General features: G+C 38.9%; 1 protein-coding gene across 17 annotated transcripts in view; it reads right to left on the bottom strand.

Moving 5' to 3' along the window:
• The window catches only part of CLASP2 (cytoplasmic linker associated protein 2), a 270791-nt gene that overhangs the window by 96265 nt on the left and 162480 nt on the right, over nucleotides 1–12046 (bottom strand). For 13 of the 17 annotated variants that reach the window (XM_067560897.1, XM_067560894.1, XM_067560893.1 and 10 more), the window contains 2 exons: nucleotides 9196–9219; nucleotides 971–988 (listed from right to left, as the gene is read on the bottom strand). The exons of 2 other annotated variants lie outside the window; for them this stretch is intronic. In XM_067560897.1, the coding sequence (XP_067416998.1) occupies nucleotides 971–988; nucleotides 9196–9219 (42 nt within the window). The remainder of the gene's footprint in view (nucleotides 1–970; nucleotides 989–9195; nucleotides 9220–12046) is intronic. 2 more of the 17 variants (XM_067560898.1, XM_067560902.1) reach the window with 1 other exon arrangement.

Raw genomic sequence — 12046 nt, forward strand, 5'->3', positions numbered from 1 at the left:
AATTGCTTGAGTAGTGATGCTCTAGCACAATTAATTTAGTTTAAGACTGCATTAACTTTAACATAAAGATGTTTTGCAGACATATAGGCTCAATCCATGACCCAGAAAAATTAGGTATACAGGCTCATATCTAGTTTCCAGCCTCTTTAAGCTTTCCACAGCAGGATTTCAAGACCAGTCAAATTATTATTATTCATCCAAGCAGACGGAATGGTCCACAAAAGAAAGTCTATGTGAAGAGAGCCAGGATAAAGGAGATTATTCACTTAGCTACTAGAAAGCAATACATTACCATTACTGGTTACATTGATTGGGACGAACCTCTATCTTCAGTCACCCCCATGCAATGACAAAGTTTTCCCTACTAACTGTAATGAGGTTTCAGGGCACGTAACTGTGTACAGAATCTGATCCAGAGAGTGTAGGAATACAGATTGCTACTGATTTGGGTGAGGCTGGATCATCACTGAGGGCCTGATTTAATTTCCATTAAAGTAAAAAACAAAAATTTGTTTGAATTTTATGAGGCAAGCATACTGATTAATTCTTCGGTGCTAGATTAGAAGTGTTTTAACAGTACATTTTAAAATGTTCTTCCACATTTCAAATAGATGATTAATAACAAAACCTGTTCCCAACAGTGTGAGCACATTTGATCAACAGATGAGTTTTTCCTAATTAATTTATAGTTTAAAAGACAAAAACATAAAACTCCTGTAATTTTACACTAAAATGTTAAGCAACAACATTTTTATTGCAAATGATTGCCTGAGAACCAAAATTGTAATACAAAAAGATTTATAAAAATACTACTTCAATTATTCAAATATTATTAGATATGTAAGCAACTGGCAGTATGAAACCCCAACCACCACAATGATCTAATTCTACTTCTAGAATTTAGTTTGTATAAATGAAAACATGAAGATGAAAGTATGTGCTATTCTAACAAAAGATTAATTTTTCTTACCATCTTCAGAAGCTGTTCCTAAACAGAAAAAATAATAAAACAATGATATTCCAAACAGCACCATTTCTCTTTGATTCAATTCCTTTTTATGAGAGACTAGGTATATGAAATTAGAGTACCTTGACAAAATGTATATTATGTAATAACGAATCTTAAACTCTGCTCTCTTGCATTGCAACTCCATCATTAAACTACAGTGGAAAGCCAAAGGCTATATTGTGAGCTGATTGTAGAATACATAATGCACTGCCGGAGCCAAAAATTTCTTTGAAAAAGCACAAAATATTAAAGAAAAATGGAAGTTTTAATCATGCATATGATTTTAAGACAAGTAGCAAGTGTACTACTGCAACCAACTGCTAAAGAAAGTAGGTGACAGGTGCACATTTGTAAATAGAATTCCAATACAAGCTCCAGGTTAAAATAAACTATACAGACCAATGCATTAAACACCAGGCAGAGAGAACGTGATGGAAGATGTTAGAAAGGAGGACTTATTCAAATGAAGTTCACACTGATGCCTTAAAGAATTAACAACCTTTAAGACCAAGTCCTGCTTGGAAGAATGAGCTGAGAGAAAAACAAGGTTGCTGAAAACTGGGTCACAGTTGGAGTGTGTGTGCTAGCTTAATGAGGCAAAGTATACACATACATGACAGAGTTATGACAAAATCTGAGGCAAAACACACATCAGTGTCCTGAAATCCAAAGAAGGGAAGAGGAGAAAAGCTGTCCAAGCACTATTTCTCCATTCCCATTTAGGCTCCTTTGAAACAGTGGTCTGAGGATTGTGGTGAATAGATTCAGGAAGTGACAGGATTTGTAAAATATTTTCACTATCTGTGGGTAATTTTTTTTTCTAATCCAATGTTGTTTCTGCATTCCAAGATGGCCATAATGATAAAAAATGGTATTCAGCATCTTCAACCTGTCTAGCGGTTGTGGGAGGTTAACCCTCTGTGCAAACCTTACTAGGCTTGTGCATGTTTTTGCCTCTTCTAGGATGGGCTACTCTATACACTTTCTTTACACTAGGGTTACTGCTGAAGTCTCAGAAGCTCCAGCTAGTGCAGACTGCAACTCTCCTGTCTTTTAAAGTGCCATTCTATCCTGATACTGTAATGACTGTCTTAAAATGGAGTTGTGGGAGTGTATCTCAGTTTTCCAAACCCAATTTGACCAGCTTGCATGTAAAACACATTTTTTTTAAACTGTCAGTGCTGCAAATTCACTCTGGACTTTTATCAAGTTGTGGAAGATGGAATGAATGCAACATTACAAGTAACAGAGGCCCTGAAGAGCAAATTATGTCCTCAGATACATCTGTGTAGTCCCATTCTCTTCCAGACACCTTTGAAAATCCACTGAACACCACAGAGTTGCACAGGTCTATCTAAGAGTAGAATTTGGCCTGCAAAGCACCTATTACTTGTGATAATACACAAAATGGAAAAAAACCAACCACCCAGCTTGACTGCAAAAATGCAGGGTGAATTTGTGATGCTGCTAATGATAAAAGCTACATGCAACAGTATTCATATTTTGATTTGGAAATCAGTGAGAAAAGAATACAGAACTGTACAATGCTATTTGACAGGGCAGACCAACACCTTATGGAATTTGGGCTGATATAAACAAAAAATGAGTTTCTTACTTGTGATATTGCACCACCTTGTGGCAGCACTCTTTTTTAGCTGTATCAGCTAGAGTGCTCTCGCATCCCCCCCTCCACTCAGTGTCCCAAAGCACTGAGGGCAAGACTAAAAAGGGAGCAGAGTGCCCTTCACTCCTTAGTTCCTTCCACCGTAAAGCCAGAGAACATAATTACAAGGACTCTGACCGAAAGGGGAAAGAAGGTGGGAATTGTGAATATGCAGAGCCATCTCAAAGAACTCCAGTGACAGGTAAGTAACCTTCATTTCTTCTTCAAGCAGTTCTGCATATTCCATTTTATGGGATAGATTGATAATCAGTGCTGAGACTAACCTGGAGGTGGTAACAGAGTCTTAGTTGAATAAGACTGAAACACTGCCTTGACAAATCCAGCATCCGCTATAGAAACTAAATTCAGATAATAGTGCTTGGTAAAGTTGTATGTAAATGTCTGGGTTGCAGCTCTGCCGATCTCAGCAACTGGCATCTGCCTCAGACAAACAAAGGAAGTAGCCACAGCTCTAGTGGAACATGATCTGATTGAAGCAGGCACAAGAACTTTCACTAGCATATAACTCAAAGATACAACACTTGATCCACAGTGAAATAATCTGGGAAGAACCTGTATGCCTCCTATTTTAGGCATATAACAAGAACAGTCTAGAAGTTTTATGAAAACTATTAGTTCTGTTCAAATAATAAGTGAGAGCCTTTTGGCATCCAAGGTATGGGGTACAGATGCGCTTTTCTCAGAATGTGGTTTAGGGGAAAAAAAGGTAAATTAACAGACTGATTAACGTAGACATCAGCCACCACCTTACATAAGAACTAAGAATCAGGCCTAAGGACTACCTTTTCCTTATGAAACTAAGTAAAAGATGGATCAGCCATGAGTGCATTCAGTTCATTCACTCTAATGGCTGTGAAATAATGGCAATAATGAAAGCAATTTTCAGGGCTAAAATGGAGATTTCATCAAAGTGGTGAAGACCAAATTGAGGTCCCAGGAAGGGACAGGATCTCTAGCAGAAGGGTGCACATTTGACATACCTTTCATAATCATTGTAACTGAAGCATGAACAAACAGCAATCTATCATCAACTCAAGTATGATATGTGGAGATGGCTGCCAAAGGAACCTTTAATGATGATTAGATATTGCGCAGGAAGCCTGATCCTTACACCTGAAATCTGGACCATTATAGGCAGTAAGTTTCTAGTAGATTCCCTCTCCGAGTTAATCACTAATATCCAGCAAAAATGAAGAACATGACTGCTCAAGTTCAGACAGAATCAAAGTCCAATTGCTCATGCCATCAGATGAAGAGTCTTGGAGGTTTGGGTGAAAAATCCTGCTCCCCTCCTTGGGCAGAAGATCTGAAGACAGTGGGAGAGGTATAAAGACTTCACAGACAGTTGAAGGAGGTTCATGAACCCGTTGACATAGCCAACCCAGGGCAATGAGTATTACTCCTTGCTCTGTCCTGATGTATCTTCCTTGTCACCTTTTGTACCAAGGGAAAAGGCGGGATGGCATACATCAAACCCCTCCCCTTCCATGCAGCAGAAAAGTATCCAGCAGAAACAGACTGTTCCTACTTGCTCTGGAACAGAAAAGAGGACACTTTTTCTGCTGAATCTTGTCATGAACAGGTCCACAACTGGTTGACCCCATCTGGAAAAAAGGGTCTGAACTAACTGGTCCTTCAGGGCAGCATTCCTGCTCAGGCAATCTGCAACTACAGTGTTTTCCCTTGTCAAAAGTACTATTACAAAATAAATTTAATGGCAGATGCACCTATTCCACAGTTTACCACCCCTGCACAAAGGGATGTAGCGAGCACTCAATGTCCTTGAGCTACTAAGTGGTTCAAGTGTGTCCCCCAATCTTTGGATGGCGCATACAAAATCACTGTCTGGAATGAATCCAAAGGATTGTACTGCACACCTTTGAGCTCGTTGGTCCTGTCTGACTACCAGTCTAGTGAGGCTATAATGTTCTGGGGTATCTTGATTTGGACTGCAGACATGAGACATCGAGAGCTGCAAAGGTCTCATTCTCACATGGGCGAACGAAGTCATGTAGGTAGTAGCTGCCCTAAATGCTATGAGATCCAGAAAGAAACTTACCCTCTATGTGGGGCAACTTTGGATCTTAAATAGGCATTGCTCCATTTTGGGAAACCTCTCTTCTGGCAGAAAAGCTCTTCCTGATATTGAGTTCAATACAGCAACTATAAAGGGGATTCTTTGAGTAGGACAAAGGACCAACTTTGGAAGGTTAAGGAGAAATCCTAGACTTGAGAAGAGGCTGGTTGTGGTAACTATGTGGCTGAACAGCTCCTTGTGCCTATCTGCCTTCAGTAGCCAATCATCCAAGTAAGGGTAAATGAAAATACCCTACTTCCTCAGGTAAGCTGTTACCAAGGAGAGGCACTTCATAAATACTCTAGGAGCTGTGGAAAGGCCAAACAGAAGTACCTAGTACTGGAAATGGTGCAAGGACACCATGAAATGAAGGTAACCTTTGATGTTTTTGACAAATTGTGATATGGAAATAAACATCCTTTAAGATTAAGAGTCGCAAACCAGTTCATAACCAATAGTGAACGGATTATGGAGTCAGCAGATGTAATCAGAATTTCTAGATGTACCAGTTCAGTTTCTTTAAATCCAATACAGATGGGAACCCCCAATCCTTTTTTACACCAACAAATATCAGGAGTAAAATCCCTGATTCATCAGGCAAGCAGGAACCTTTTCAACTGCTCTTTTCAGGAGCAACTTCTCCAGTTCTGCAAGAAGCACCACCTCACGAGGGGGGTCACTGAAGAGGGATGGATGGGGGAATTGGAGAAAGGCATTGTTTCAAACTGAATGGCATAGCCCCTTTCCACTACTTCTAAGGCCCACTGATCTGATGTTGTCTGCTTCCAACTGTTGTTCAAATGGGCTAGCCTGTCCCCAAGGAAAGGGGTAAAAGGATAGATTGATTCTAGACTCTCAGAGTATGTCTACACTGCAATTAAAAACCCGTGGCTGGTCTGCCACCTGACTCAGGCTCCTGGGGTTCAGTCTAAAGGGCTGTTTAAATGCTGGGTACACATTTGGGTTCGGGCTGCAGCCCAAGCTCTGGGATGTTCCTACCTTGCAGGGTCCTACAGCCCAGGCTCCAGCCCAAGGCCTGAAATCTACACTGCAATTAAACAGCCCTACAGCCCTAGCCCTACAAGCCCGAGTCAGCTGGCATAGGCCAGCCACAGATGTCTAATTGCAGTGTAGACATAACCCTCAGACTCTCTGTCAACACTGAGGCGTGGTGTTCTGGGAAGAGGATGCTGATGAGGAAGCAAACTGTTTGGGTATGGTGCCTTGTTTGAAAGATCTCTTTCTGTGTTGACATTGTGAGGTTTCTACAATTGATGGTGTCTCTGACCCAATGAAAACTAAGGTGCTGAAGGTTGGGGGCAGTGTTGCCTCCAGTATTAGAAGGAGGGGGTGGATTGAACCAACACTAGAGAACATGCCTTCTGATTGTCACAGCCAAAGCCAGTCTTCTGGCAGCAGAGTCCAAGGGATCAAAGGAGGGTCTAAGGAAATGCTTGGCTACATTCTGAGCTTCCACTAAAATGGCATTTGCCAATTTTCTCCTATTATCCAATAAACACTGGAGAAAAATTGACATCTTTTTGCTACAGATTTTGGTAGTTTTCCTCCATCCTCCTCCTGAAAAGGGTTCAGATCTGGATCTGAAAAGGAATGCACCAGAGATAGCAATAGGATCCGTAGGAAAGAACTGAAATCCACCTCTCTGTGGGGACCCTGACTAAGTCCTTGGGGTAGAGGGAAATCAAAAAGTGCTCCAAAGGAGGACCAACAATAGGTCTGGTTTCTTCTATCTTCTTCTTTTGTATGGCATTTTAAAAGCAATGGGATGGGATTATAATTGAATTTTAAGATTAAAAAGTCATTCTAATGCTTCTGGGGTAGCTACGTGCATCCCCCTTGTACCAACACCATAATTGTGAATGAGGCAGATGGCAGTAATGATGGCATGATGGGTCACATAGTTTGTATCTCACCAGTCACAATTTGCTGATTCTTTGATTTGTCCATTTGTGGAGGAAATATCAAGGCCTTCCATGCATTGTCCTAACATGGTTGACTGCAGTCCACTGGCTATGGGAAAGGCAGAATTCCGGGACTTCTTTCGTTGCTCTTCAATCAGGTCTTTGTTTGGGATGATAGCAAGTGGCCCCTGATTCGAGCCAGTGAGTGCTGGAATCCCTTCCATTGGCCTGTAATGTTGACACATAGATCCAGAAAGGCTTCCTGGATGTGAGTTGGGAAAGCGGCAGTTAACTGAGATCTCGGTATATTGGCAATCAGGAGTGGACAGGATTTTATTGTACTTTCTGACCATAGCAATGTCCTGCCTGATGTTGGCTGGCATGATGCCCGCCTAAACAGTGAGCCATTGTAAGGCATGAGATACTGCACTAGTGAGGGCAGCCAGACTGGTCTTTGACATTTCCTCTATAAGCAAGGGGAATGGATCTGACTACACAGCCCTTGGTTTGGACATGTACCTCATTGGAGGCTTTAAGGGAAGAAGCACAAGAACCAAGTCCAGCCCTGTCAAGAGCTGAGAGTTTTTGGAACCCTGTAGTCTGCTGGAGCTGCCAGAGACCACCAGTGCAGAGGTTGGCTGTTAGTCCTTGGAAGCAAAGTCTGAACAGATCCAGAGGGTCTAACCTTAAGGGCTTCATTAAAGCAGGAGTAGTTGGAGATAAATCTCCCATCCTGGAGGGCTCTGGGGGTGAGGGTCTGGCAAATTAAACACCCAGATGGTGCGTGGCCTTCACACAGACACTTTAGAGACCATATGTTGTCATCTGAAACCAGGAAAATGGCTGGACAGGAAACGCATCTCTTAAATCCAAGTTTCTTTGGCTGCCTCAATTCCACCATTCCCCAGAACTACAGAAGTACCCTAACTGCTACTAGATCCTGAAAGCTAACTTTAATTAAATTTGAAGAGAAAATTCTTGGCTTCAAGGAACCGAGGTGGGGAGGGCACTCCTTCACTTTTATAGCCTCACCCTCAGTGCGTCAGGAGGTCAACTGGAGGGATGGAGTGTGAGAGCACTCTAGCTGATAGTGCTGCAAGAGGGTTCTACCGCAAGACAACACAACTTGGTGCAACATCCATTAAATGGGAATATGCATAGCCACTTGAAGAACACCACCTGTAATCCATGATCTTTACAATTAGCTGCAAAGTGCAATTCACCATGTATTTTAAAAATCTCTTCTCCTGTGTCCCATCTAACTGCATTTTCAAGGAGACATTGGTTCTGGAATTCAATCCCTCTTGAGGTATGCTAGACACTGATGACCTTTAGGATGTGGTTCAGGATACGTGTGTATTTAATATGATTATTTGCTCATCTGACTCAATAATGGATAAAGGGTAGGGATGATGGTAGGGAATGGTGCCTGCTTTGTTGTCAGTAGCTATTGTTCTTCATTTTTCTAAACACTGGGATACAGTTACTAAAAGTTATTAAATAAGACATTTCAATATCTTTTCAAGCCAATATGGCCAATGGTAATATCCTTAAGCAAATATAACTCAGCTATTATGGCAAGGCTGGAAACAGATGAAGGACTAGTTATAGTTACTTATTGGAAGCATCTGATTGTAGCATAGTAACAATTGCTACAAGAATGCTGCTTCTTAGAAGGCCCTGTCAACTATCACATGAGATACTGCTGACAACTAGCTAAAGCTTGTTTAATATATAACTAGAACAAATAAGTACTAAAATGCTGTTTGAAGGAAAGTCTATAAATCTTTAGAAGATTCTGTTAAACATGCTGGAGGCTATGTAAATCCATGAATGTAGGCCTACTAAGCAATTCTTATCTTTAAAAAGAAATAAATTGATTAAAGTTGACAGTGTCCTGTTAAACGTCTCCTAATGTGACTATTTAAAAATCAAGATTCTTACAGAGCACTCTTTAAATAAAACATCTGATTGTTAAAAGATCTAAAATATTTTACAATAATTTTCTGCTTCCCTACTGGTGTTTTTAAAAGTCTTCTCCACAAAAAAGGAACCGACTATATAGGAGAAATTGTGAAACCTGACAATATATAAAGTACTGTGAAATACACAAACTTGTCACAGTAGCAGATACAGTTTTCAAGCTGATGGTGTATTCGCTGGTAAAGTCACTGTCTAAATAAAGAAGGATAAAAGCTACTATATGTAATGTGAGTGGTCATTATAGAAATAATGTCTGATTTAAGATAAATAAAGTTTCTTTTAAAGCTGGAAATCCAACATCCATAATGTCAAGACATATTGACAAATACAGTAATAATACAAAAGACAACCACTTTAAGAATAAAATTAGTATACAGAGAGGTTAATGAAGATATTTTACATACTAGAATTAAACAAACAATAGAGATGTGTAGTACAAACATCGAGTATTTTACATGAAATGCAAATTCAAAAGATGTTTTAATAGGATTAGAAGGAGACAGACAAAACAAGTTCTTACCATCCATCTTGTCAGAAGTATCCTCTTTGTTGTAAGAGCAGGCAAAGAAACAGGGAAAACTTAGTGTATTAGAATAAAGACGTTCACAACAGTCATTAAACATTCATTAAAGAAACTACATTAATAGTAAACATTGCAGACATTTGTTCATCTAATTGGTGTGTGTGTAAACTCAAGAAAAAGTTAGTGGTTTCCAATCTAATGTATGCAAAAATATCAGATGGAGTACAAGACCCTCTAAAAGGATGTGGAACCTCTTTGCATTATCTAGATTTGAGCAAACTCTGGAAGCAAAATTATAAACTGTTTCAGGAAAAATCAATCACTTGGTGCTCAACAGTCAATAAGAACTGAAATTTACACACATTTATAGTGTTAATGAACCACAATGGCCCTATTTCTTCTGAAATTCTGCCACTTAACTTGAAACCTCAGTGGGGGAAGCAGTAGAAATTTAAGAAAAACAAAAAGGACAGCACAATAAAGACACAGAAAAAAGGAAGGGAGACTAATACATATCGCTTAAAAGCGATTAAAGATTTTTCTATTCATTTGGCATGGAGGGTGTATTGCAGGAAAAGTAATTCCCGGAATTTGAGTATAATATAACCAAAATAAAGGCTGAGTACCACTGGAGTTCTTATTAGTGAGATATGTACAATAAGTTGAATGTTGCTTAAAAAGACGGTAGTAAATTTCAGGCCTCAAAGCACAACTAACCTTAAAATGGCTAAAGTCTGTCACAGAATGTCTTCCTGATTCTACTGCTACAAAAACAAACTTATGTTTAATGCAGTAGCAGCACAAGGGAGATCCTTTTTCATCAATAATGAACAAGCAATGAGGCAAATAGAGACCCGTGTGCTCAGATAAATTGATCCTACTCTCTGCAGCTGCTTTAAATTTAAAAAAATTCTAATTAAATATGAAAATGAACAACACTATCAGTACAGTGGCCATGCTATTTATTTTTATATTAAATTATCAGCATGGAAACCAAATTGAAAGTAAGGTAAGTGCATTTGTAGGACATTTCTGGTAAGATGCTCAGCAGTGAAATAATTTACAGTTTTGCACATTTAAACAGTCATATTAGGTTTCAACAACCCCATTGAGATGAAAGGGACAGAAGGGGCAGTTTACTCAATACCATTTCATGCTGCTAGCACATTCTGGCATATGACACGGCTTTGGTTTATACACAAGTTCATATTTTCAAGGTTATCTTCTCAACCAAGAGTACTAGATTATTTATTTATTTATATATTTTTAGAGCTGAGATTCTGGAGCACCTTTCTGCACGGTAGAGTCCGTGGATGAATCCATAGCCAGTGAATATATGGGTCCCAGACCACACATCTTTAACAGGGGCAGATACGTACCAGCCACTGATGCAGTAGTTTAAATAAATTTTAGTTTCTCAAGATTCAAAATTCTAATCAGTCATGCTGCAAACACAGACCCAGAAATGGGAATTTTTAATATATATCTTAATGAAAAACATTTTATTTTAAGAGATTATTGTTAAAAAAAACAGGATGAAATAAACAAAGCATAAAGAGTAGAGAGTCTTCTCTTAATATTTCATGGAATCATAGAAATATATGGCTAAAGGGGACTTTGAGAGACCATCAAATCCATCCCCCTGCACTGAGACAGGACTAAATAAACCTAGACTATCCCTGCCGGGTGTCTAGCCAACTTTTTCTTAAAAAGTTCCAAAGGCAGGGATTCCACAACTACCCTTGGAAGCCTAATTGCTGGAATTAGGTTACCAAGGGTATAATTACCTCAGTATTCTTTGTTCCCCCTTTTAAAGGCAGGTTTGCCCTCCTCCAGTCTTCTGGCACCTCACCTGTCCTCCATGAGTTCTCAAAGATAATTGCTAATTGTTCCCAGGTTGCTTCAGCTAGTTCCTTAAGTACCCTAAGATGACTTTCATCAGGCTCCACTAACTCAAAACACACTTAACTTATCTAAATAGTCTTTAACCCATTTCCCCCCTATTTCAGCTTGCATTCCTTCACCCTTGTTAATATTAACTACATTGCGTATCTGGTCACCATTAACCTTTTTAGTGAAGATTGAAGCAAAACAGGCATTAAACACTCCAACCTTCTTAATGTCATCTGTTATTAACTCCCCTTCCCTGCTAAGTAAGTAGTGTTGGGATTTTTTGAGATCTTTCTTTATTTGGCTTTTTAAGAACTTAGTGTGACTTCAGACTTGGTTTTTTAGGTATTTTTATACCTGCGCTGAGTTGATTAGACAAATGCAGGGGATGGATGCAGGTACATTATACATTTAAAGTTAAACAAAAAATTTGTAATATACATTTACACATTTTATTACATTGCATTATATACTTTGGATTGGCTTGGTTACGTTGCAGGAACTATTTTTTGTATACCATGCTTTATATAGAAACTGACTTAAATTTTTTACTTATTTTATTTATTGTTATTTTGGTTTTTATAAATTTTTTTTATTTTCTTTTAATTTTAGCTAGTTTAGACTTTTTTTTTTAGTTTACTGACCCATTTACTTATTTTAATTAGCTTAAACATTTTGTTTTTATTCCACTGATTTATTTACTTTTGTTTTGAAGAAATAAGGCCCTTTTATGTTTAATTACTTAGGTTAATCCAGGCCTACAAGTAGAGGACGTACACTTTTCTTTCTCTTAATGTATTTAAAGAACTTCTTGTTGACTTTTATGGACCTTCCTAGGTAAAACTCATTTTGTGTCTCAGCCTTTTATGCTGGTTTTATATTCTTTTGAATTACTCCTTAGAAATTCTTCCATGTCTTCACTTATTGAAGGATTCTTTTTAGATTTCAGGTCATTAAA

Source organism: Emydura macquarii, unplaced genomic scaffold, assembly GCF_026122565.2.
Source record: "Emydura macquarii macquarii isolate MOO-44397 ecotype Brisbane River unplaced genomic scaffold, CSIRO-AGI_Emac_v2 contig_2321, whole genome shotgun sequence".
Lineage (NCBI taxonomy): Eukaryota > Metazoa > Chordata > Testudines > Chelidae > Emydura > Emydura macquarii.